A 27837-nucleotide genomic window follows, 5' to 3' on the forward strand; every position below is an offset into this window, starting at 1 on the left:
CTCCCCTTTCCTTTTTTCAGCCCCCATAGAAGTCTATGGGAGCCTCCAGCATGTCTTGGCAAAAGATAGGGCAAGACCTATCTCTTCTGGCTGCATATAAAAAAAAAAAAAAAATCGGTCACCGTTTTCGGTTGTTATGCCGCTGAATGAATACATTGGAAACCAAAGATTCGTTTAATCACAGCTAAATTAGCCGCATAAAAACAATTGTGTGAGTAAGGTGTAACACAGACAGAAAATACGCCAGTGTGCATGAGGCCTTATAGTGATCTGTCATACAGATTGTAAAGCGGCCCTGCAGACTTTTAGGGTGCGTTCACACATAGCGGATTTAGTGTGGATTCTTGGCTGAGGAAAAGTCTGTACTAAAATCCAAATCAGGACCATTTGATGCGGATTTTGACAAGGATCTGCAGAACATTTCACACCTTCAACTGAAGGGGGGGGAGGGGGGGAGGAAGTCTGCTGCAGATCAATGGTGCAAGTTTTGACAAGGATTTTGTCAAGGATCTGCACCCTTATAGTATGAGCTAAATATGCTGTAAGAGTGCGTTCACATGTTGCAGATTTTCCATTGTGGATTTTGGTGCAGATCCACAGCAGAACTAGCATAGGGAATGCAGTTGCACCTGGGCCCAGGAGCCTTAGGGGGCCCATAAGGCCTCTCTTCTCCAAACAGGGAACCCAGTACTATGAATAAAGCGTTATAGTTGGGGGCCCTGTTACAGGTTTTGCATTGGTGCCCAGAAGCTTCAAGTTACGCCTCTGCGTTAAGTGGTTAAGAGAAGTTGGGGGGCCCCAAGATAAACTTTTGCACTCGGGCCCATGAGCCTTTAGCTACACCCCTGACAGCAGATTTCACCTCTTAACTTGTAAGGGTGAAATCTGCAGTGGATCCGCAGCAAATTTTAAGGCGGATTTTGCAGCGCGCCCTAAAGCTTTGATAAATGGGAGTCTCACAGTTCAGATCCCTAGGATTTCAAGAACGGGGTGCCGAGTGAACATACAATGCATGCATGCTTGATCACTTTCCCATAAAGTGCTTGCAGTGAATGGACACAGCGGCAGGATGCCCTCGGTCTAGCTTTGATGGCATATTTAGTGAATGTATCCTAAAAATCTATAGTGGAAACCCCCTTAAATCATAGAAGGGAGAGCCAACACCAGGGCATGGTAACAATGGCCTATAGAGTGTCTCTCCACTTCTCCTTTATGGATGGAAACGTAATCTACAATGTGCGCACTTTCTGGCACAAATGCCATCTGATACGGCACATATGTATAATCTGCTGAAAAGGCCAATACCATCTGGGTCGAATGAGAGAAGACAACATGTAAGACATATGTTCATTTACTATATATACTATAATCCGCAATCACCGCTGAGAATAGAAGGGTACATTTAAAGGGTGCACTGGAGTGACTAATGTAAGCTCATCCCTGCCGCAAGTTTCTCTACACTGTGACTTATGTTGGAGAGCTGCTGCCAGGCCTCTTTGTCAGAAGAGTCATCCAGATCTCTGCGGAGCTTCAGGCTATCCATATCGGAGCACAAGCTGTCCACATGACCCTGCATGCGCCGGATTTCAGCATTCTTCTCTGCGATCTGAAAAGAATGAAAACATTTGTTTTCTGGTTCAAAGAACTACTGGTGTGTTCAATGGCCGCGCAATGCGGGGAAGGAAGTTTACTAATGAATTCTGGGGGTCTGGCGGTGGGGTGGATAATGCACACAGATGGGTTACTTGTGATCTAAAAATGTTAACTCAGTCACAAACATAAAACACATGATCGTTTACTATGCCGTTAGTCACCAGTAAATTAACAGAAAAGTCCACGCTCGATTGATCATGGGATATACAGGGGTGGACAAAAATATGGAAACACCATACGAAATGTATGGGATTTTAATCATTAGCACTGAGCTGCCCTTTTGATTCTTGTTTGGCTGAGAGCTTTACCGCCAAATTTGTGTTGACTTCACCTCTTGCCCTGCTCTGGGTGGTTTTGGGAGCAGCTGGTAACAGCAGCTGAGTGGCTCAAACCCCTGACCAATGGAACCTTGTTGCTTTTCTGCCTGGTAGCATATGTGTCATATTACCGGTCTCTACATGTCTTATTGAAATATGAATTATAATCCCATGTAACTCAAGGCATGCATTTAGTACGGTGTTTCCAAATTTTTTTCCACCTACTGTATATCTTGTGGACTCCCATTGTGTGAGATCGTCCTAAAAGGTACAGGTAATTTAGCTTGGTTCACGGTTACAAAACATTGCAACACAGTCTCGAACTCTTAGGCAATGTAATCTGTAATATCAGAGAACACCGACTTCAGAACATTTGCAACAGTGTTTCGGCTTGCCAGCTTCGATGGGAACAAGTATTCTTCATCTTTGCTATGCAGCAGACTTTTCATATTAACACAGTCTTTTTGTTACTTGCAACATACTCGCAATCACACTGCTCGTGCAGGATACTACATACTAATATCCAAGTCTTTACATTTACAGTGTCATATATATATATATATATATTCACTGGTTATCATTGACTCACCCATTAGCAGCTTATTATATTAATTTGTATGTAAATGAGCCTTTCTTTGCTCTATGCAGAAAACAGCAGGTGGTTTGTTATCTGCATACAGCCCCTTTGTTTTGCTGTGGGACTACAGTTGAATACAATGCTATCAGCGCTTCCCGTGGACAATCACAACGTGTGATCGCTGCCATCAGCTGCCTGGCCGAACGATGGATTTTAAACTCAACTAAAAATCATCGTTCGTACGAAAAGCAAACGATGGTAGCATTTACACGCAAGGATTATAGGCTCAAAAGACATCGTTTGAGCGAATCTGAGCAATAATCGTCCCGTGTAAATGGGGCTTTATGCTCACAGACTTTGGGGTGTACAACTAAGATCTATCCTTCCCAACTCCCCATTTAGGGCCTTTTTACATCATGGTATGGACCTATGCTTGACGTGTATGCTAGGAATAGCTCTCATGTATATGCTAAGTGTGTCCATAGGGCTCAGTTCACATAGAGTGTTCTTTTGGCCTCCCTCAGTGCAGTTTATGTCAATATACCCTTGTTATTTCTGCATACCCTTTTCTATGCAGGGGCGTCATGCAAAAAAACACGTTTAAATAATGAAAGTCTATGGTGGACTGTATGCCTATACCATCGGATAAGTCACAGTCTTCTGTCAGAGGTATATACAGGAGTTTTTTTCCAATGCACATGCCAAACGGGAGTGAAGAATCCGATGTGCAAACCCCCTAACATGCTAGCTGGCTCCAACATACAAGGATGTTACCTCAATGGAGAGAAAGATGTGCAATGGTCACATCCTTCTACATCGAAGGTGCAATCTTATTGGTATCGGTATCTGAGACCAATAAAATTCTACTCTTCAGTACTTCGCTTTTTAATTGAAAGATACATTTTTAAAAGTAAGCTAAAAAGTTGAAAAAAAACTTCTAGTCATGTACTCTAAGTTTCTAACTAGAGATGAAGGCATACTCATTAAGGCGATTTACTTGAGAGAGCATCGCCTTTTTCGAGTACCTGCTGGGTCGTCCCTGAAGATTCGGGGGGGAGGGGGGGGGGCAGCCGCGGGGGTGAGCAGGGGGTTGCGGAGGGGATAGGGAGAGAGAGATCTCTCTCACTCTCCACCCTGCTCCCCTCCGCCGCCCCGCGAATATTCAGGGACCTACCATGTTGGAAAGGGAAAAACAATTGAGTAAAGCAGCCTTTTAGACTTGACGAAAAAAGCAGTCTAGCCATAGGACAATCCCAATATATGTGGAAGAGCGTGCCTTCAGTTTCTCCACATGGCCAACATTTAGATGGAATGGCCGGGCTGAAGGGGTTTTCTAGGTACAAATACTATTGATGACCTATCCTCAGGATAGGTGATCAATAGTTGATCGGCTGGGTCCGTCACTCTGGAACCTGGCCGATCAGCTGAGTGTGTACATGGGGTCAGCGCCGCTATACACAGATGTCGAAGCAGAAGCTGCTACTCCAACCTCTGTGTAGTGGCCAGTGCTTGTAACTACAGGCTGGCGTTCCACTGAAATCAATGAGCAGCTGCTAAAGACTCAATACAAAAGACAAAAAGAAGAGGGGTCAAAGGGCATCCTTGTCGTGTTCCTTTATAAATCTAGATCTGCCACAAAATAGTACAAGGTAATTTAGCAGTTGCTGATGAGAGAATATAGCCCTTTAATAGGCGTGAGGAATGGGTATTGAATCCATAGAGCTGTAGAGTTCTAAACATAAATGGCCAGCCTAGGCGATCAAACACCTTCTGAGCGTCTAGACTCAGTAGAAGCGCAGGCTCATCCTATCTATTATATCTATCAAGTCAGTCACCCTCCATGTATTATCCCCGCCCGGTCTACAGGGGACAAAGCCTACTTGAGCCTTGTGGATAAGAGAAGACAACCAATAGTTCAGCCATAGTCCCCATGTCTTTGTGAACATTTTCAAGTCGGAGTTAAGGAGAGCAATTGGCCAATAGTTTTTACATTCTAGCCTATCCTTACCAAGCTTTGGTATCTATGTAATATAAGAATGCAGGAAGGAGGCTGCAATGGGAGACCCATCTGAAAAAGAGGTACAGAGGGAGCTAACTGGGGGCATACACTCTTCAGTACTTCTAAAGTTGCCCGTCATCCAGAGGCGTAACTTGAAGCTCCTGGGCCTCAATGCAAAACCTGTAACAGGGCCCCCAACTATAATGCTTTATTCATAGTACTGGGCTCCCTATATGGAGAAGAGAGGCCTTATGGGCCCCCCAAGGCTCCTGGGCCCGGGTGCAACCGCATCCCCTGCATCCTCCATAGTTACGCCCCTGCCGACATCCCTACAAGAAGAAAGTCTTTCAACTTTTTCTGTCTTCTAATGTTGAGTGCCAGTTGGAGCCAACTAGACCCTAAGGGACTATATCACATGCACGACTAGTTGTTGGGTCCTGCACACATCCAAAACAGGTGAGGACGATTCCATTATCATACGGTCGGTATGTGCTGTCCTATGAGGCACTCTGCCTGGCTTTTGTTTCTTTTCTCTGTCTAAATCCAATGAATGCAGCCTGCACTGTCTGGGTAGCATCGGACTGTCCCCCTAAAGCCAGTCACATTAGATAAGCGTACTGCTTTCAGCATTTAAAGAGGCCATGTGATGTGTAAACTGCCTAAAAATGTTGTATGAAGAAAGGATAGTAGACGGTAAGCACCTACCTCCTGTTATTTCACATGTTCAAAAATATCCACTGCAAGCGGATATTTAAGGAGAGCTGCAGTATAAAGCATTGGGGAAACAAAGCTAAAATGTCAGCTTGTGATGAGTCAAGAGGTGAATTACAGGATAATTCAGATTCCCTCAAGGCACAATGTCCACGGGTGGATATGATTTGCAGAATCAAGATCCACAAATCAAGCCGTGCATAGGGAAACATGGGCACTGGAATTAAAGCATGTGGATTTGTTTTGTGGACCTTTTGACCCAGAAAACAAAATCTCAGCATGCTCCATTTAGTGCGGATTCCGCACGGACGGCTTCCATTGAAGTCAATGATCCACGGCCTGTCTGCAATTGAATTGAGAATTGGCCATGGATTCCGCAAGAAAGCAGGAGTTTAAAAAAAAGTACTGCGCACGCAGGTCGGCAAGCACTTCCAAACACATCTGCAGACTCGAAAAAAGAAGGCACGGACAGGTCCGCAGAAGGCACGGACAGGTCCGCAGAAGGCACGGATAGGTCCGCAGGAGACACGGACAGGTCCGCAGGAGGCACGGACAGGTCCGCAGGAGGCACGGACAGGTCCGCAGGAGACACGGACAGGTCCGCAGAAGGCACGGACAGGTCCGCAGGAGGCACGGACAGGTCCGCAGGAGGCACGGACAGGTCCGCAGAAGGCACGGACAGGTCCGCAGAAGGCACGGACAGGTCCGCAGGAGGCACGGACAGGTCCGCAGGAGGCACGGACAGGTCCGCAGAAGGCAAGGACAGGTCCGCAGAAGGCACGGACAGGTCCGCAGAAGGCACGGACAGGTCCGCAGAAGGCACGAACAGGTCCGCAGGAGACCCGGTCAGATCCGCAGGAGGCACGGACAGGTCCGCAGGAGGCACGGACAGGTCCGCAGGAGGCACGGACAGGTCCGCAGAAGGCACGGACAGGTCCGCAGGAGGCACGGACAGGTCCGCAGGAGGCACGGACAGGTCCGCAGGAGGCACGGACAGGTCCGCAGGAGGCACGGACAGGTCCGCAGGAGGCACGGACAGGTCCGCAGAAGGCAAGGACAGGTCCGCAGAAGGCACGGACAGGTCCGCAGAAGGCACGGACAGGTCCGCAGAAGGCACGGACAGGTCCGCAGGAGACACGGACAGGTCCGCAGGAGACACGGACAGGTCCGCAGTGTCCTTGGCTGGGTTTTTGTTCTTTTTTGTTTCGGATGATTCAAACTCCGCGCTATAGCGTGTGAATTTGAAAAAAAAAAAAGCGGAAAGAGAGGTCCTACCCCATTTTTATCGCACGCAGTATTGACGAGCGAGAATACCACTAGTGAAAACTAGTTTTGTTTCGTCCCATTTTGCGGCCGTGATTATCGCAGTTGCATAATGGGAGTAAATCCCGCCCATCCGTTTAAGCCCTCAGATCGACAGAACTTGCATGAGAAAAGAAACCAATTATTTGAATAGGTTGATTCACTAAGTGATCTTTCTCCTAGACCGATAGTCCATGTTAGGCCGGTCGCACACAAGCGTATTTGTGCACAAAAAACGTCTGCACGCAATACACAGAGAATAGAACCCACTGATTTCAAGGAATTCGGTCACATGCGCGTATTTTGCATTTCAGTTGTGCAAAAAAATATGCAGCATGCTCTTATTTTCCTGCACATTTGCGCAATGTAAGAGCAGATATTGTACTCCTTCGAATAATTGACCATTTCAATGGCTGGAAGCATCTTTTTTGGGCAGATCTCTCACTCTCCTCCCGAGCACACTCGGACCAGTAAGCAGTTACTCGAGAAGAGCGATGCTCGCTCGAGTAACTGCTGTATCCGAGCGTGCTCGCTCATCTCTAGTCCTGAGCAATCTTTTGATGAAAACCGCTAGAGCTCCCATACACTCCTATAAGAGTTGAAAAAAAGGGAGCGATAGGGAGTTTACCTGCGTCCGGCACTCTGAAAAGAAGACGGCTGCTGCTATTTAATTCCAAGTCATTCCGAGGATTTCTGCCGACCACCGAAATTCCATGCTGCAGTGTATTTTTCACGCAATACGCCCGTGTGAATGGACAAGAAGCCGCTAATAAATCTCGAAGCTCAATCGCAGCTATTCTACATGGATCCGATTTTCGGGCCGGTGTAAAAACGCATCGCCTGTGTGAATGAGGCCTAATTAGTGTCATGTGACTATGCCCCTTGTTAGCACGGACTGGTGACAAATCATAGCAGCTCATATGTAGTTAGGAACATTTAATTAGTGAACTAATCAATGTAAATGTGGCCAAGCGTCCAGACAGGAAAATAAGGACTTCAGCTAAAGCAGACCTTATGTGACAGGCAACTATCCTACGGAGGAGCTGGAATATCTCTTAAATATACTTTTTCTAGGCAAGTTACATAGTCAGGGCTGAAAGAAGCCATTCATGTCCTCGCTGCCGGCCCCTTCTAAAGACATTAGTGCAGTAATCCTCTGTGCCACGTCCATCTGTCGTACGCTGCTAGCTGTGTAATAATTGGGACTAGACCTGAATCAATCAGGAAGGGCAGCAGCAGTCATAGCTAGGACGACTAATTCTACTACGTCCGAGTCCTTGCTAATTATTAGATTCCTTCTTATTTACATGGCGCCTGACATAGTGTGGGGCTGGTCATTACAGAAGCTATTGGTAAAGATCATTACATGTATCTGCAACATTCGATATTATGTATAAGTGGAGAATCGTTAGGTATGTAAACTGTAAAAGTGTCAGCTTCAAAAAAATGGAGGAAACGCTATAAAGACCCCTGAAATATTCCGTAAGATGGTTCATATCAAGTGCGTACAATTTCCGGCTTAAGTGAAAAAAAAAAAAGTTACTCAGTAAGAAAACACTAAAGGGATGACTAAAACAGAGAGAGTACAATGGGGGGAGAGTAACCTCCAGAGTTTGCGGGTGAGCGTCCTCCCCCACCTGCCCTGTTCACCAGCTGCCCATGAATAATCTGAAGAGGAAACAAGAAATTCAGGTTTACAGACCACACACTTCCTATGCAATATCTGCTTAGGCCCCGAGGCACTGCACGGACATCTGTTACCCCAGTATAGATCCTATACTGTCTATACTGACAGCTACCAGGGCAACCACACAACACCGTAATAACAGATTGCTGTATATCCATGGACGGGTCCAAGTACCGGCTAACGAACGAAGACTCACTGAAAACCTGGAGGACAAAACAGTATATAGATTATTTGCATAATATAGAGTTTATTTCCTGCCGTTGATTCCTTGTCTCAGCTCAATTCTCCTGTTTCATCCCATATTAATAATACTAATATGCGGCAAAAGCTCCATTCAGCCGCGATTCCAGGAAGCCCGGCCTAGGATTCACATGTTGAAACTCTCCATAGTTTGCCAAGACTAGAAGTGAGGTGGTTTTGATGAAAGGATCGTGGTGGTAAGGATGTATCTCAATGGTTAGCATTGTTGCCTTGCAGCATCGGGGTCCTAAGCAAAGACAACATCCGCATGGAGTTTTCCACCTAGGTTCAAATCTGGCCGAGGACAACATCTTCATGGAATTGGAAAACTCCATGTTGACATTTGAACCTAGGTTTGGAGTTTTCCAAGTCCATGTAGATGTTGTTTTTGGCAAGATTTGAACCAAGTTGGAAAACTCCATGCAGATGTTGTCTTAGCTCAGATTTGAACCTAAAACACTGCAAGACAACAGTGCTAACAACTGAGCCACCATACTCCCTCCCTTTCTGGAGGAGAAGAGCAAAAAAAAAAAAAAAAAAAACACAGACAACATATAAACCCCATTCAGATGTTGTCCTTGGTCATTTTCGAACCTAGGACTCCAGCACTGCAAGGTAACAGTGCTAACTACAGAGCCACCATGCTTCTTCTTTCTTCTTCCACTTCCTGTTCCTTCCTCTTGTTCCTTCTTCTATGTCCTCCTCCACCACCAGCACCACCATGCTCTTAGACTCAATACTAGTTTCAGGGCTTTTTGTAAACACCTGCTTCAACCGAAACAAACTTTTAGTAAAGTTCAACCCGATTTTGTGTTCTACAGGTTTGGTTCACTACCCAACACCTATTCTACACAGAAGTTAAGGCGTTTATCCTGCTACACCATTGCGAGATACCACTAACGATTAGAGATGAGCGAACGTACTCGGTAAGTAATCGAGCACCGCGATTTTCGAGTACTTCACTACTCGGGTGAAAAGTACTTGGGTGCGCTGTGGGGCGGGGGGTTGCAGAGAGGAGTGGGGGGTAGCAGCGGGGAACAGGGGGGAGCCCTCTCTCTCTCCCTCTTCCTCCCACTCCCCGCTGCAACCCCCCGCTCACCCACAGCGCACCCGAGTACTTTTCACCCGAGTAGTGAAGTACTCGAAAATCGCGGTGCTCGATTGCGAAATCGCCCTTACCGAGTACGTTCGCTCATCTCTACTAACGATCTATTAAAAAAATAAATAAAAAAATCGATAGTGTGCTTCCTGGTAGGCGCGGCGAGATCATGCATTGCCAAGCTCTGGAGAAAACCAACCTCGCCTACAATGGCGATGTGGTTTAACAAAGTAGGATGGATTATGGAGATAGAGGACCTTTCCGCAACACTTATGGGCACACAGGAAACGTTTAGGAAAACATGGTACCACTGGATAGAGTTCCAAGACACAGAAGAATGCCGTTCGCTACTCAGTCCCCAACCTACCTGAACTAACTACAAGACCACCAGCACATCCCGTCCCCCTGCCCCCTCCCACTACAACTTTATTTTACTACTTTTTTTTTCTCCTTCTCCTCCCTTCCCCCCCCCCCCCATGTACACACCCCAAGCGTCTAACCCCTATGTGTCCCGTAAGTCTATTAGTTAAACCAGTTAACCCGGCTCAATACAAAACAACCCAACTGTTCCTACATGAAGACCTTACAGATGATCACCCAAGAAGACCATTAGCCTGGTTTCACGTGTTCTAAATTAGTTTATTTTAGATTTGACATATTTTGAAAAAGTTTATAAATTTTCAGTTGTTGAAATTGATATGCAGCCTGACATAATCGGGATATCGATATCCACAAAGTGACTGTAAATGAGTCTGTTTATGCAATAAATAAAGAATTAAAAAAAACAAGTTAAGGCGTTTAAACGCCTGTGAGTTCCCCTCATGGTGAACAATTAGGCCAATGCTCACGGACGGATTATCACTGTGGAAATCACGGCCAGACGCCCGCCGCGAATTCCGCAGCAATATCCGTCCATAGACATGCTGTGGTAAACGATTCTCCTCTGCCCACGAGCGGAAATCAATTGCGATTTTCCGCTTGCGGGGGAGAATTGCAGCATGTTCTATTTTATGTGGAAAATCGCACGGACGGCTTCCATTGCAGTGAATGGAGGCTGTGCGTCCTGTGATACTTCCGCTATGAGCACAGTGGAAGTATCGCGGTAATCGGCATCACCGCCCAGCACCGGCACGCCATGTGCTGCACTGCGCACACGCGCTGACTCGACAGACAAGACACTCCGGGCAGATCCGGACAGGTGGGTATAGGATCTCTGGGGGGCGCCAGGTCTGATTCCGCTGTGATATTTCATGCCCAGCCGTGGGCATGAGGCCTTAAGGTCAATCAGCTTAAAGATTTCCTGAACCTCACTGACCTCAACTCTAAATGTACGGACAAAATAGGATATTTTTACAAGCTCCTTAAATAAATACTCCAGGTTTTACATGGGCACGCAAATGCCAACGTTTTTACGGCCGACCGATATACCTGACCATCTGAGGCATTAACGTCCACTGAATTCGTTCACACGGGTGAATATACGGCGCATAAATACGTCGGACTGTCAAAAATGGAACATATGTGACCGAAATACAGCCGGCATATATACTGTGGCTAAAAGATATTTCTGGAACTATGGGAGCTGGAAAAAAGGGAGGGGAGGCATTTTAGCAGCGCCCAACGCTGAGAAAAGCTTACAGGTGCCTTATAGAGGCATCGGAGGGCATCCCGAGGATTTTTGCAGAGTGAGGGTTTTCTGGGGTGCGACATATTTTTTTACTAAAAATGTCGCTCCCTCCAGTTTGAATGGGCAAGAAAACGCTGGCTGTGATCGCGGAAAAACGGCCGTTCATGCAATTTACCACGTGGCCAAGGGAACGCAGACGGTCATGTGAGACAGCCCTGACAGTAAGATTAGTAAAATTAGGGTTATCTAATTAAGAAATAAGCTGAGGGGCGAGTTAATAACTCTGAATAAATATATCAGGGGTCAAAGCAGAGATCTCTCCCATGATTCAGTTATATGCAGGACTATCTGTATACGATCACTGAAAACGGCCATATACTTACTGACAATGAGTATATGGTCGTTTTCAGTGATTTGCTTGTTTGCATGGTGCACCACATGTATCAGGATGGTCTGCCACTTTGTATCTACTCTGTGTAGGAGTATACACCAAGCAGCCCCCCCCCCCTCTATATAGGAGGTTGTGCGAGTGGCTGTCTCATCGGTGTCCTCCACAGGTGTAATTGGCTCCCTCATTTGGCAGTATGGCTGCCTGGATGTAGAGGTGGTGCACATGTTCACCCTCCTGTGTCGGTAAGTATATGGCCGTTTTCAGTGAGGTTTGTTTTTGTATATTTCCCTTTCTGTGATACACTCTATCTATATAGGAGCATCCTTTACATCTATAGACAAGAGGATTTCTACACCTACATAGCAGGGGTTTCTTTACTGTAAGAGCAGGGAGACTCTGGAATCCTCTGCCTGGGGACGTGGTGATGGCCGAACTTGCTAAAAAAGTTCAAAAGGGTTTTAAGTGTAACAATGTTACAGGTTATAGGCACTGATTACTTCAAAAAGTTTGCTGATCCAGAACGTTATTCTGACTGCCAGATTTGGAACTGGACAGGACTTTTTTTTCCTGGAGATGACAAAAACTGGCTTCTATCTCATGGAGCTTTTTGCCTTCTGCTGGATCAACCTTGTAGGATGGTAGGCTGCACTGGATGGACACAAACTACGTGATTATGAGAGTTTTGCACACCACTGCACGTCCAGCTGTACTGAAAGTCTTAAGGGCTTTTGACAAGGCCCAATTATTGGGCAAGAATGTTGACCTGAATGTTCGTTTGCCCAACTTCAGTATGAAGGACTAGCCAAAGAACAAGCAAATGCTCATTCGTTGGCTAATCGTTGTGCAAGTATAAAAATGCCTGTTGCCCGGCTGCACATCTCTTGTAAATAGGGAGATATGCAGCCGACCATTGATAGCCCTATGGGGACAAATGATCATATAAACATTATTCGGCACCTAATAGGGTTTAAATTGGCCTCTGTAGAAGCCTGGTGAATGAGCGCTGATCTCAGTGTAAATGGACTCTTACGGGTCATGGAGTCTACAGCAGGGCTGTTAGAAATCCCTATTAAACATCATTGTACAGTATGTTGTATGTCTTTACTTGCATTACACAATTTGTAAGGCTTTCATAATGAGTCTTGTGTCATAACCTCCAAGACTTGTGCGACACAATCTCCATATATTTAAGGTTGCACAATTCACCTTCCCGTAGACTGCACTTCCCTGTTTTATCATCTCGGGGCAGACGTCTCTTCATTGTAAGTCATTACTACTATGGCTTTCTATTTTAAGCCATCCATATACATGAGATCGCTTCCCTAACAGCTATTCCTCCCATTAACAAGCATGTTTGGATCTGCTGAGCATGCATGTTTATTTCAATAGGGAAAGGGAGATAAGCTGCTATCTCCGGAGGAAACTCAAACTGGCCACACACAAAATACCTAATCAGTGGATAGCTATCTATTCGGACTCCCCTAGACCGCATAAAAACTTTTCTATCAAAAATAATAATGATCTTTATTTATATAGCGCCAACATATTCCGCAGCGCTTACATTACAGGTGGCTACAGAAAAAACAAAAGTACAAAAACAACGGTTACATGTAGTAATCAATTGACGGATTCAGTAGGGGTGCGGGTCCTGCTCCAACGAGCTTACATACTACAGATAATGGGGTGATAGAGAAGGTAAAGGGGCTGGAGATGGGCACGGTATGGTGAGGTGGAGAGTGAGGGATGCTATACACATAGACAATGGTCAGACATAAGCAGTATAGTGGCTGAATCGGTAGGACTGCAGGGGACAAATGATGGCGGCTAGCAGGGATTGCAGTCGGTAGGTCAGGGAGCATGTTATCAGGTGGAGTACAGAGGGTTTGGTTTAGGGGATATGGTATGCCTCCCTGAAAAGGTGCATTTTTAGAGCACGCCTGAAGTTTTGTGTGTCGGTGATTGCCCGGATAGTTTGGGGTAGTGCGTTCCAGAGGACTGGTGCTGCTCTGGAGAAGTCTTGGAGGCGGGAATGAGAGGTTCGAATTAAAGGGGTACTCAGTCTGATTTCGTTGGCAGAGTGGAGGGCGCGGGCTGGGTGGTGAATTGAGATGAGGGAGGCAATGTAGGGCAGCGCAGTGCTGTGGAGGGCTTTGTGGATGAGGGTAATGAGTTTAAATTTAATTCTGTATTTGACGGGCAGCCAGAGCAGTGACCGGCACAGGGCAGAGGCGTCCGAGTAGCGGCTGGACAGGAAGATGAGCCTGGCTGCCGCATTCAGGATGGATTGGAGAGGGGAGAGTCTGGTGCAGGGGAGGCCGATCAGCAACGAGTTGCAGTAATTGAGCCGAGAGTGGATGAGGCAACAGTCAGCGCTTTTAGCATGTCCACGGTGAGAAAAGGGCGGATTCTTGCGATGTTCTTGAGGTACAGGTGGCATTGGATGTAGGGGGTAAAGGAGAGATCAGAGTCGAATATGACCCCAAGGCAGCGGGCATGCTGTCTGGGAGTTATGGTGGTGCCACATACTGAGATGGAGATGTCAGGATGAGGTCGGTTAGTGGAGGGCGGAAACACAAGTGGGTCAGTTTTTGAGAGATTCAGTTTTAGGTAGAGAGAGGACATAGTGTTTGAGACAGCGGACAGACAGTTGGTGATGTTTTGGAGGAAAGGTGCAGAGATGTCACGGGAAGAGGTGTATAGCTGGATGTCGTCGGTGTAGAGGTGGTATTGAGGCCAAAACTCCTGATGGCTTGTCCAATAGATGGCTTGTGTAGATGGAGAAAAGGAGGGGGCCGAGGACCGAGCCCTGGGGGACCCCAACAGCAAGGGGAAGAGGAGGGGGGCTAGAGCTAGCAAAGGAGACGCTGAATGAGAGGTCAAATAGGTAGGAGGAGAACCAGGAGAGAGCAGTGTCCTTTAGGCCGATGGAGCGAAGCATACTGAGGAGAAGATTGTGGTCAACAGTGTCTAATGCGGCAAAAAGAGTCAGTGTAGAGATGAATTAAATAATGAAAATAATTCCTTGATTTTCAAGCCCTCCTTAAAAAATAAGAATCTTACTAGCTACTATGAGCAACACTAAATCTTTATTAGAACTGTATTCATGCAGGAAGGGCGATATGTAAACCTGAACATCTTCATGGAGTGTATATTTTGATCACCCATTAGTTATACCAGTTGTTCCCAGAATATACAAATGGCACCAGGATCAGAAACCACAGTGTATGGATCACAGAACCATGACTAACTTCACCATAAAGGCACAGAACCATTGCTAGGTAAGGCTGGTCAGTCTTGACTAGTATTGTATTGGTGAACACACCACATACCAATTTGATTTTGATTTCTCTTTTGTTCATTCACTTTCCATTTTGTCAATTGACAAAAATAAACTATTAACACTACTATTTTTAAAGACACAATGAGAACCGCCAATCAAGGCATTACTCCTATGGCACCAGTGATAGTGATGCAAAGTCCATTTTAAATAAAAAAAATGTTCTTTATTATTTGAAACAAAGGCATTAAAGGGGTTGTCCCGCGCCGAAACGGTTTTTTTTTTTCCAATAGCCCCCCCCCCACCCCCCCCCGTTCGGCGCGAGACAAACCCGATGCAGGGGTAAAAAAAAAAAAACGTCCAGTACTTACCCGAATCCCCGCGCTCCCGCGACTTCTTACTTACCTTAGTAAGATGGCCGCCGGGATCTTCACCCACGATGCACCGCGGGTCTTCTCCCATGGTGCACCGTGGGCTCTGTGCGCTCCATTGCCGATTCCAGCCTCCTGATTGGCTGGAATCGGCACACGTGACGGGGCGGAGCTACGAGGACCAGCTCTCCGGCACGAGCGGCCCCATTCACCAGGGAGAAGACCGGACTGCGCAAGCGCGTCTAATCGGGCGATTAGACGCTGAAATTAGACGGCACCATGAAGACGAGGACGCCAGCAACGGAACAGGTAAGTGAATAACTTCTGTATGGCTCATAATTAATGCACGATGTACATTACAAAGTGCATTAATATGGCCATACAGAAGTGTATAGACCCACTTGCTTTCGCGGGACAACCCCTTTAAAATAAAATGCAACGCTTTTCAACCCGGGAATGGGGTCTTCTTCAGGCATGCCAAATGTCAATGGCTACATCACACTGTCTTCTGTAATACTTGCAAGGTCTTATCCCAATATTATCCTATAAAACACGCTATAAAAGCTGTTATAGCTATTAATAAAAGTCTATTATGCAGCTCCTGTTTATGAAATGTTCTAATACCTCATGTAAAAGGCCTTTAAAGAAGAACTATTATGTATAAAAAACATCTGAAGTTTAAGTCATCCCTGCGTGCCATAACCACAACATGATAAGTATGTCACGAGAGAAGTTTTTTTCTAGTGTTCCAGATATCTGATATAGAGAAGATAAAAATATTCCACATACAGTAACAGAAATCCGAGCGGTTCCCTAGTGGGAGAGTGGCATCAATACTATTAGCCTTTTTTTGATGGGTCCCAGAGTAAGCAGCACTCCCCCCTACCCATTGTGTGCCCAGTGAAGATGAAGTTTGCATGCTTCGAGCACTTTGTACCTGTTTATGCAGCTGAGAGATGTGCTCAACCAAATGGCTCTTCTCTACACGCAAGAGGGAGTTTTCCTGCTCAACCCTGGAGTGTTTGTTCTGTAAATTTGTCATCTCCTTGTGCAGTGAACTTCCAGTCATCTCTACAGATTTCCTGTCTTTTTGTAGCTGCAGCACCTATAAACCAAAGACATGCAACCGGCTTTAACTCACAAGGGTCAAAGCAGCAGAAATGAGTTTCCCAAGCTATTTAAAAATTGGATAGAGAATGGCTAAAAATAACAAAGATATCCTACAGCTCCATAGCCCAAACCCGCCCCCCCCCCCCCCGTTATCACCGGCCCCCCACCGTTACCCCCGTCCTCCCCATCGGTATCAGTTTACAAACTACAGTGGTCATGCGTCCGTATACACACATGACCGCTGCAGGCAATCACTGGCCTCGGTGGTATACCACTCGAGACTGCTGAGGCCAGTGATTGGCTGCAGTGGTCACATGTGTATAGATCACATATATGAGGATGGAGCGGTGGCTACAATTTTGCTTGTTAATTTTAATGGTTTCTGCATGTTTTGTCCACCCCTCCACCTCCCCCCCAAAAATGTAATAAAAGTAATACAGCACATCACATGTACCCCAGAGTGGTGCCATTAAAAAATACAACTTATGCCCCCCAAAAAAGCCCTCATATGGTTATGTCAAGGACTTATGTCTCTTGCAATGTGATCTTCAAAATCACTTGGTCCTTAAGGTACGAAATAGGCTGGTCTCTAAGGCCTCATGTCCACGCGGAAAATCAGGCCCGCTATGGATTCTCCATGTAGAATCCGTAGCGGGTCCCTCCTGCCCCGCGGACATGGGCGCTGAAAATAAGAATAAATGAGAATAAACTCACCTCCCATCCGCTCCGTTTCTTCTCTGCGTCGCGGCCGGATCTTCTTTCTTCGGCCGGCGGATGAATTCGTCACGCCGGCGGCACGTCGCCGGCACGTCACCGACGTGCCGCGCGCATGCGCCGGGCACATCCGCCGAGCCGAAGCAAGAAAGATCCGGCCGTGAGGAAGAGAAGACCTTCCCAGTCCGCTCCGGATGGGTAAATTCTTTTAAATTCCTATTTTAGGTCTCCCGCGGATCCGGACGGCTTCCATAGGCTTCAATAGAAGCCCGCGGGAGCCGACCCCGCGGGAGACCCGCACGAAAATGGAGCATGGTCCAGATTTTTTCATGCTCCATTTTTTTTAAAATCCCTTTTATTGACCATCTGCGGGTATTTATCTACCCGCGGGTGGTCAATGCATCCCTATGGGGTGCGGATCCGCGTGCGGGAGATCCGCTGCGGATCTTAAATCATATTTTCCCCATGGACATGAGGCCTAAGGGGTTAAAGGGCAAGTACACATTTGGAACAAATCCTTTTTGTATCCCACTAATGTATCTAAATAACAATGAAACAACTTTTTTAACTAGTCTTGCTTAAACATATACCGTACTAACCGCGGCGCTGGCCCATTATTCTTATATATCGCCATATACGTTAGCTAGACGAGGGGCACCGCAGTCAAGGGCCATGGATGAGACATCGCACATTGCTGAAAACAAAAAGCTGGGGTACAGAGGCATTGGCAGTGGGGGGAATGGAGAGGCGATGATTAGCTAAGTCTCGCATTTAACTATTTTGCCTTCAAATAAAAGCATCTTGAACTCAGGAAAATCCCTTGAACCAGAGGCGTAACTTGAAGCTCCTGGGCCCCAATGCAAAACCTGTAACAGGGCCCCCAACTATAATGCTTTATAATACTGGGCTCCCTATATGGAGAAGAGAGGCCTTATGGGCCCTCTAAGGGTCCTGGGCCCGGGTGCAACCGCATCCCCTATAGTGCCGCTCCTGCCTTGATCCCTTACTCACTGCTTCCTAACATACATGCACATAGTGGACTGCCTTACATTAAGGCTCCACACCGTACATGTGTTAATATTATACAGAGCGATGGACAGCTGGGCTCCCAATCTTGTCCTGTCTGTGTAACTCCTTAGATGCCGGGGTCAATAAAAGCATGCAAAGTAACTGATAGAGGAAGAGGGTTCCCTCTGTCAGCCCATCGACACCCTGCAATATGATCACAGGGGTGCCAATGGGATACATAGTTATAGCTAACATAGTTCTGCGGGTCTGTCATAGGCATCGACGTCACTGCATAGAATGGGGCTGGTGCATAGCTCTGCGCACACATGGACTCGATCCATATTTTTTTCCATACTCTCCTCCCTTCACCTGGGACAGTCCCACTGCTCCCCTTCAATAGATCAGGTTAACACAGCACACGGGGTTTGAAACAAAAAAAACGACAGTGAATCTACTTTTTTTTTACATTCACCCCTCAAAATAAACTTAAAATGAGTCCCTAAAGTTATTAATTTATTCTAAAAAGGAATATATATATATTATCTGTCCCACACAGTTGAAATTGCTATATGGAGACAGACCCTTGGGATCTGTTCACACAGTGCAATCCATCACAGATTTTTCTTCAGAGATTCCATCTCTAAAACCAAGGCAGACATCCGCGGCTGAGCTGCGTGCTTCTGTTACGGATTTTGCAGCTTACGCGCTTGTGGATTTAGCCCATGTGAATCGGCAAAATCAATACGAGGAACTTCCAATGCGGATGCGCGTAAAGAAGTGATATGTCTCTTTTTTTCTGCAATGCAGATATCAAATCTGCTATGCAATAATCAGCGTCCGTGGATATGAGGCAAGAAGATAGGACAAGTCATCGCTCATGTATGGGACTCCATTCAAAAGAATGGGGCTCAAATTCACACAAGACTGGTGAGTCTCGCAACGCACAAATGTGGTGCGAGACTCTCGGCCTAAAAAGGAACTATCTTGATTACACCAATTTGAGTCTGACGTGTCTTCGCTGTTTGAAGCACTTCACCTCATTCACTTACAATTTGAAACACCAAAATATAGGTGAAGCGCAGGTATTGCACTAACAGCAAGACATATTAAGGCCTCTTTCAGACGGGCGACAGTGATATCGCATCTGTGTTCTGTGCGATATCGCTGCGTTTTCTTGTGGCGATATCACGATTTTGTGGCCCTGCAAAGTCGCGTGACTTTGTAGCACTCTTTTGACAAGATTTTCGTGGGGGGCGGGGGGGAGTGCTTGAAATATAAGCCCTTATCGAAAATAAGCCCTGGCTACATTTAAAAAGAACAAAATACAATACATCACCTAACAGGCGCTGTCCGCTCCCCCGCATTTCTCCTTCTGAAGCTCTGTGGCATTTGTTTGTAGACTTCAGCCAGCGCTTCCTGGTCAGGGGGTTCCAAAATCCGGCCTCCAGGAAGCGCTGACTCTGATTGGTTCTCAAGCGCTGCAGCTCAGCCAATCAGAGTCAGCGCTTCCTGGAGGCAGGATTTTTGAACCCCCTGACCAGGAGGCGCTGGCTGAAGACTTCAAACAAATGCCGCAGAACTGCCGGAGAAGAAGTGCGACGGAGCGGATAGCGCTTGTTGGGTAATGTATTGTTGTTTTTTTTTTTTTTTCTTCGTGCAGCTAGGGCTTATTTTAGGGACAAACAGGAGGTAGGACTTGCTGTAAAAGTTGCACCGCACCACATGAAAACAGAGATAAGATGCAACACACAGAGAGGCTTCATAGGGAAACATGGGTTACAAAACATCACAAATCGCAGCTGTATGGAGCATGGCACAATTTATTTTCTTGCAATATAGCAGCCTCCAAAACATCACTAATGTGAAGGAACCCATTGGAAAGCAGGGGCTTCACATACATGCGATCTGTAGCTCTGCCGCATCGCGAGAAAAATCGCTCGATTTTGTTGCCTGTGTGAAAGTATCCCAAACCTCAATTTTCACATTTCCAGTGCATTGATGCCTTGATACATTGGTACATCCTGCTTCCACAATTACTACTGTATTTCCCTAAAAATAAGACACAGTCTTATCTTAATTTTTGCTCCAAAAAAGGCACAGTATCTAGAGATGAGCGAGTAGTGCCTTAGCCGAATATCTCCCCGCTCGTCTCTAAAGATTCGGGGGCCGGCGCGGGTCACAGGTGAGTTGTGCCGGGGAGCGGGGGGGGGGGGGGGGGGGGAGAGAGAGAGATCCCCCCTCCATTCCTCCCCGCTCTCCCCCGCTGCTCCCCGAATCTTTAGAGACGAGCAGGAAGATACTTAGCTAAGGCACGACTCACTCGAGTAATGTGCCTTAGTGAGTATACTTGCTCCTCTCGAACAGATTCAATGAATGGCTGTGATTGGTTAATCAAGTGTCTGCTCAGAGTGGCTGACGCGTCGCTCAATTAAATCAGAGCATTAGATTGCTGGAGGCGGGCTATTCAAGCCCTGCTACCGGGAAGAAATACTCTGTCGGTGTTCAGAACACAGCAGCCTGCAGTAGCCCAGCGCAAGGGACCCAAACGCCGTCTACTAGGTAAGTATTGCTTTTTTTCCCCATGTAGCCTAGATAGGGCTTATTTTCAGGGTAAGGCTAATATCTCCCCCACCCTGAAATTTGGGGTAGATCTTATTATCAGGGAAACACGGTAGTATCATGTACTTAGGTGAAATATGGCAAGCACTACTTAAACGTAATCTAATACAGTAGCCTGTAAATTACAAGCCATAATGATTTATTAGCAAACCTGTTCCAGAGCCGCAGTAACTTTTGCCTTTTCATCGTGTACAAGTCTTCTCCAGTGGGAGAGGGTCAGTTCTAGATCTCTCTCCTTCTCCTTCCCTGATGTGATCTCAGAAATTCTTTTCGAACGATCCAAGCTTTCTTGTTCTCTGATCTGTCGTTCCTGTAAGTGTAAATGATGTAAAACGGAAGCAGAATTCAGAATCTTCAGAAAATACAGAAAATTATCAGGAAAACTCAAAACCAAAAGTTCACGGATTTCAAAGTTCTCTCATTTCAGTAACTGATTTCAAATTTATAAGGCGGAGAGGCGGTCTAGGAGTGGGGGACGCGGTCACTATTAATGGTCCTGATGGTATACTCCCTGCAGGGAACACAGTCCCTAGAGAAAGGTCTTTGTCTCCGGACTGATGGGGGTCCCAGAAGTCACATCCTAAATGATCCCAATGTTTTGAATATAGCAGTATGGGGTAATATTAAAGGGTTATTCCCATGTCAGACATTTATCACATATTCACATGAATGATGTTGAATGTTTCTTTGTTATCAATACGGATTGTCTTTGACATGATCAGTAAATACGAGGTTAGGTGCGTTCTATTATTCCCATCTTTTATTCTAGTTTTTATGTATTCACTTTGGACATTATTGCTTTTCATCCCTCTTAATGTTTTTGCATCACTAATTGGGTGGTGCGCCTATGTCCACGGCACACACGGATTCAGTGTGTGGTATCCCGCATGGAATTCGCCCCTGCCGGCAACCTTGGGACATTTTCTTACCTCTCCAGATCCAGCACGGGTCTCCTCCGTCCCAACCAGATTATCTTTTTTTTTCAAATATCCTGCTTTCCGGCAGGATCCACTGTACATCTGCAGTGTCAGCTGCGGGTGTGCCGCGGGTTGGACGGCTTCTATTGACTTCAATGTAAGCCGTCCGCGTGGGCATCTGCAGAACATAAACATGCTGCGATTTTTTTTTTTTTTGGGGGGGGGCGGGGACCGGATGGTCCGTAAATCAAATCCGCATGTTTTAAATCCATTTGCAGATGCCCATGCATCCCTATGGGTGCCCTGATTTGCAGATCATCAGCAAATCAAATCCGCCCATGGACATTGGGCTTATGGGAGCTAAATAGAAGGTAGCTGGCTTTTTTTAAGGGTGGCTTCACGCGAGCGTGTGCGTGTGCCGTACATAGGTGCGCACAGAAGTGCCCACCCACGTACATGCACAAACACGCGTGAATGCAGGTCTGTGCCTATTGCCCCCAATGGAGCTGCAGCTGCTGCCGATGGCCCCATTGCAAGCAATGGGCTGCCAGCAACCCCTGCAGTGATTTTCGGGTAAGGGCTTTAAAAAAAGTCCTTCCCTGAAAAGCATCACAGTTTGTGTAAAAAAATTAATTAATTAATAAAATAAAATATATTATTGACTGAGCGCTCAGCCAATCACAGGCAGCTCTCAGCCATTCATTGAATGGCAGCTGAGTGCTGCCTGTGATTGGTCACAGCACTCAGCCAATCACAGGTAGTGCTTTGCCATTCACTACCGCTTGTCTTCTGCATCCTCCGCTCCGAGCGCTCGGATGTATGACAGCCGGGCGCTCGGAGTGGGGAACAGCTGGATGCGGAAGGCAAACAGGGGCACCCCGCTTGTATTCTGCATCCTCCGCTGGCAGCGCAAAGTGATCGCTCATAAATCGCTGTAAATGACACAACAATTATCGCTCAAAAGTCGCTTAAGCGACATCTTTTGAGCCATAATCGTTGTGTCTAAATGGGCCTTTACACTGCTTACTTTTATACAAGTATGTGATGTGCCACTTTAGTCTGGCATGTTGATATATGGATTAATCATATGAACGATCCAATGGGTGATTGACCGGCCACCGGTCGATTAAAGGGGTTCTGACATGAAAAAAAAAATTTTTTACTTACCTTGACTGGCCTGGACCGATCGTCAGGCATGTCCCCTCCATCGGGCATCTTCTTCTGTGGCTTCTAGAAGCAGGGCTGGAGCGGTCAAAATGACCGCTTCCTGCTCTGCTCCGTCCATCAGCCACTTCCGAGGTGAACGGACAGGCGCCACGTCACAAGCAGTGCTTGCTGTGGGCGGCCCGTCCTGGCAGAACTGCAAGATCTGAGCATGCACAGTGGAGAGGCGGCTCGTCCTGACACCTGTCAGAGGACACCTGTCTTCTGCGCCTGCGCGCAATCCCGGAGGGAGGGGGGCTCGTCCTGGCTTGTCTGCGGAAGAAAAAAACCTAGCTGGGAGGTGACCCCCGCTGCACAACATCAACAGAAGCCAAAAATCGTGGGTTCCCTGTGCCCATTAGGCAGATCAGAGAACAATGGCTGTTAAAGCATAAAAAAAATATTGGCGTCAGAACCCCTTTAAACCCTTAGGCCAACTTCACTATGGCAATTGTGATTTTGGCGCGAGTAAAATCGCATCTTTGTTCCCACGATCTTTGACCGTCAGCGCTTTTTCTTGCAAAAACATCGCTGCCGCTTGTGATTTTCTTGCATTTTCTAGAACTTTCTAATGTCAAAAACGCATTCCATCACATGAATATCGCAAGTTTCAGTCTCCTCATGCCCTTGTTCCCCAGATGCACCAATACACACAAGGTAGGCACATATACATGCAATGGAAATGAAACTGCATACACCCGTGTGAATGAGCCCTAAAGCCTGTTTCAGAGGAGGCCAATTAACCTATCCGTATGTTATTGGGTGTGGGAGGAAACCGGAGAACTTGGAAGGAAACCCACAGAAACAGTTGGAGATCACAGAACTCCCTGCACAGCTGTAACAGACTACATAAATCACAGCTTCATGTCCATCCTGACGGCTGACTGCACATTCACATGACCCCACATACATACTGAGCAGCAGGATATGGAAACGGTCAAAGCCAGCACTGAACGTGGATTGCGGAATTTGATGCGGAATTGCCGACAGGATTCTGCTATTTTACAATGTGCATGCTATGAGCTCTGCGAATCTCGGTGCTAAATATTTGGTGGGAGGGCATATCCCGCAACGCTGTTGTGGAATATTCCGTCCGCTGTGAAAGGTCCCCAAGTCTCCAACCACCAGCCACATCCAGACAGGTGAATGGTTACCACTAAAAGCTGCGACAGAAGGCATTATGAGGCCAATATTTCCTGAAGGGACATATCTTTATACTGGATGCTATCAAATAGAGATGAGGGAGCACGCTCGGTAAGGTCAGTTACTCGAGTGAGCATTGCCCTTCTAGAGTAACTGCGTTCTCGTCCGAGCGTGCTCGGGGAGGGGGGGCAGCGGGGGGTAGCAAGAGAGAGAGATCTCTCACTCTCCCCCTGTTTTTCCCTGCTGCCCCCCCCCCCCCCCCCCGAGCACGCTCGGACGAGAAGACAGTTACTCGAGAAGAGCGATGCTCGCCTGAGTAACTGACCTTACAGAGCATGCTCGCTCATCTCTACTAGCAAACGTTTCCTTAGATTTGTAGTAAAAACTATTAACTTACCTCCTCAAGCTGTTTGGCGGCTTCCAGGACTCTAGACTCCAAGTAGCCGTTTTCTTTGGTAAGCCGTGCGCAGTCTTCCATCATTTTGTTCCGCTGGTATTTATCTTCATCCGCTGTAAGCTGCCTTTCTTTCAGCTCAGTCTGTAACTTTTCTGCCTCTTTGCTATAAAATATTTAATTTAAAGGGAATCTGTCACCTACTTTTGGTCCAATCAGCTAAGCTTATGAAAGTAAGTGACATGCTGAGTACGGGGATGTGTTATACTTATCTTCTCTGTCGTTCCCCTGGTATCAGCCCTGAAAGCCTGACTCAGCGGGTCACTTACTTTCAGCCCATAAGCTTAGCTCACGGGCTAAAAGAAGGTGACAGATTCCCTTTAAAGGGGTTTTGGCATTAGAAAAAAAATCAATACTTCCCTATTCCTCCCCGGGCAGCCGTCTTCAAGCATCCTCTCCTCACTGATCTTCTCCAGTCCCCTGGGTCACCTCACCGCAAACTGGCCAGATCCTCTTCATCCTGTTATGGAGTGTCCATTCTCTGCATTCTCCTTCCAGCAGGTTATTGTAGGTTTTGTCACTAGTGACGCAACGTTCACTGCCTAGCAGGGAATGCTGATCTATTGCTGAGAGTGTGCATGTGCGCTGTCTCACCATGAGTGTCCATATGCTCTTGCAGAGAGACCGCGCGCATGCGCAGTCTCGGTGATAGCTTGGCACTCTGTGCTAGGCTGTGAACGCTACGTCACTAGTGACCGGGTACACTGACCTGCTGGAAGGAGACTGCCTGTGAATGGACGCCTCATCACCGGAAGAAATGGCCAGCTTGCGGTGAGGTGACCCAGGGGACTGCAAGAGACAGGAGAAGATAGGCGAGGAGAGGATGTGGTGAGAAGACTGCCTGGGGAGGAATAGGCAAGTATAGAATTTTTTTTTTTTTATGACAAAACCCCTTTAACGCCTTAAGAAAGCAGACATTTTTTTCATTTTTGGTTTCTCCTCTTCACTTTCAAAAAATCATAACTTTTTTTTATTTTACTGTTTACATAGCTGCATGAGGGCTTGTTTTTGGCGAGAGGAGTTGTATTTTTTAATGTACCATATAATTGATTGTTAAATTTTACAAAATTGGAGTGAAATGGAAAAAAAACACAAATCCACCATCTCTGCAGCTTCTACAGATCACTGTATATAGACACTGCAGTCTAAGAGTCCACCTACATTCATTGCAAGCATCAGTCGATCAGAACTGAACGACTACTGTTTACACTGAAAGGCTAGTCGTTCCGTTTTCTGCATGCGTCTCGTGTAAATGGGCCTTACTTTCATTGCATATTATGAGCGCAATGTATTCATTCTTCCAATAATGAATAGAGTCAACGAAAGTACATTGATTTTCATTGATCCGGTCACACTTACATAAATTACGGGCGTAGAAAAGAACGCAGCATGTTCTATTTCTACCGCGTCTATGCTCATACAGCCCTATAGTTTTCTATGGGTGCGTTCCGAGCGCAGTGCATACGCAATTAGAGTTTTTTTTATACATGTTGCTAGAAACATCAGAAAAAAGTTAAAAAAGAAGGAACCAGGCAGCCAGTGCTGACAATGTGTATAGAATACGCTGTACGTGTGCAGGAAAAAACCTGACAATAAGCAGGGATACGCAGATCCCTGCACAGGTAGAACGCTGCGAGACGAACATTTGATACTTTGTTGCAAAGTCTCCGCCTCAGTGACTTGTTACAACCACATTCCCTCTGCTCTCTCCTCTCCTGCACTTTCTTAACAGTTTATTTATAACCTCAAACAAAGTTTATCATAAATCAAGTTTTTTTTATGTTTTTTTTTTATTTTATGCAACATCATACAATCCCCAACTAGTCTGACAAATACTCAGCGACATGGAGAACAAATCTTGGGTGGTGAACAAGAATTAGCCTAAACTACCCAAACTGTTCCAGTACCTTGTTATGTGTAATTAGAGGCATTACCATGATAATGATATCATCAGCCCTTTATCAGCTCTGGGGTCAAACTGCTGCATGTAAGTAGGGCTTTACTTCAGTCTTATGTAAAACTGCCCTTGGGTCACTGGATCTCCTTACATTGCTGCTCTTCAGGATCCTGATCAAGTGACTGCCCTACGAAATATAATGCGTTGTGCCCTTCACAAAAAGCCAACACTACAGGAGTGCCTTATTGTATATATCGCTGTATATGTTACTATGCCAGAATGGCCTCTTTAACTAGAATAGCTATAGTAGCAGGGCTTGCTACGGGTATGGGACTCATGTTTGGAGGGGGCCAATGCTCTAGGGATTTCTCTGCCTGCCGTTGATATAGCGTAGAACTGTACTAGAGTAGTTCACTGGAGTGCAGCCCGTTCTGAGTTTTGTTATACCGCGTTTTCCCGAAAATAAGACACTGTCTTATATAAATTTTTGCCCCAAAAGAGGCACAGTGTCCTATTTTCACAGGTGAGGGGGGATCTTATACTCACCTGGTCCGCAGCATCCTGATGCCTCATGATGGTCTCCGGCAAACTGCTGTCCTCCCCATCTGATATCTCAGCTTCTTGCTGGTGACGGAGCTTTGAATACCCCGCCTCCAGCAATGCGAGTGCTGTGATTGGCTCATTGAGCGCCATCCAATCACAGCGCTCCCTTTGCTGGAGGCAGGGTATTCAAAGCAAGAAGATCTCAGACGGGAAGAACACTGCAGTTTGCAGCAGTGTAGCCAGAGACCATCGCGAGGCATCGGGATACCGCGGACCAGGTGAGTATTGATTTTTTTTTTTTAAGCAGGTTAGGTCTTATTTTCAGGGGAGGGCTTATATTTCAAGCCTCCCCCGAAAACTGGAGTAGGTCTTATTATCGGGGTAGGTCCCTTTTGCGGGGAAGCACAGTAGGTCCCTGTACTTTCTTAAGCTACTATTCACGGCTTTCATCCGAATGATAGATGTTGGCGTAAAAAATAAATGCTAAGAGATTTGGGCCGTCCATATTCCATATACATACCGGAGCTCAGACACAACCCGGCCCTGAACAGACTGAGCGGTGGTGAAGGATTGTTCTTCTAGTTGATGGACCGCAGCCTGTAAGGTCAGCCATTCGGAGCTCTTCCCTGCCAGTTGTGTTTCCACAGCTTGCTGTTGCTTTATTTGTTCCTGGAGCTGACATAAAATAATGGAAAAAGTCTAAAAACTTTAATAGTTTTTGATGCATTTAGATCAGCCTAAATATGAACGTTCAAGGCAAAGAACCTAGAAGTGTTTCTGCACAAGCTATAAGCCAGAAACACCTATAAGCTACGTATGGTTATCCAAGAGTAGTGGTAAAACGGTGCCAACACCAGAGCGGGCCTATCCATAGGTCTCAGGGATGAATGGTGAGGTCACATGAAGAGAGCATCGAGTCTCAATCTATAGAGGTATCTACTAAATGTGCCTTCAGTGTGGGCTGGATAAAGGTGGAAC

The 27837-nt window shown here is 46.4% G+C and overlaps 1 protein-coding gene across 2 annotated transcripts in view; it reads right to left on the bottom strand.

The window, feature by feature from the left end:
• Nucleotides 1-1335: 1335 nt before the first annotated feature.
• LOC136578500 (paramyosin-like) overlaps nt 1336-27837 on the bottom strand; it is a 66945-nt gene continuing 40443 nt past the window's right edge. The window contains exons 7-11 of one of the 2 annotated variants that reach the window (XM_066578615.1): nt 27380-27534; nt 24363-24525; nt 20854-21012; nt 16189-16356; nt 1336-1606 (exon numbers count right to left, since the gene is read on the bottom strand). In XM_066578615.1, coding sequence (XP_066434712.1) covers nt 1424-1606; nt 16189-16356; nt 20854-21012; nt 24363-24525; nt 27380-27534 — 828 coding nt within the window. In that variant the 3' untranslated portion in view covers nt 1336-1423. Of the gene's footprint in view, nt 1607-15707; nt 15795-16188; nt 16357-20853; nt 21013-24362; nt 24526-27379; nt 27535-27837 lie in introns of those variants that run through there. The other variant, XM_066578616.1, reaches the window with a different exon arrangement.

This window comes from Eleutherodactylus coqui, chromosome 9 (genome assembly GCF_035609145.1).
Source record: "Eleutherodactylus coqui strain aEleCoq1 chromosome 9, aEleCoq1.hap1, whole genome shotgun sequence".
NCBI lineage: Eukaryota > Metazoa > Chordata > Amphibia > Anura > Eleutherodactylidae > Eleutherodactylus > Eleutherodactylus coqui.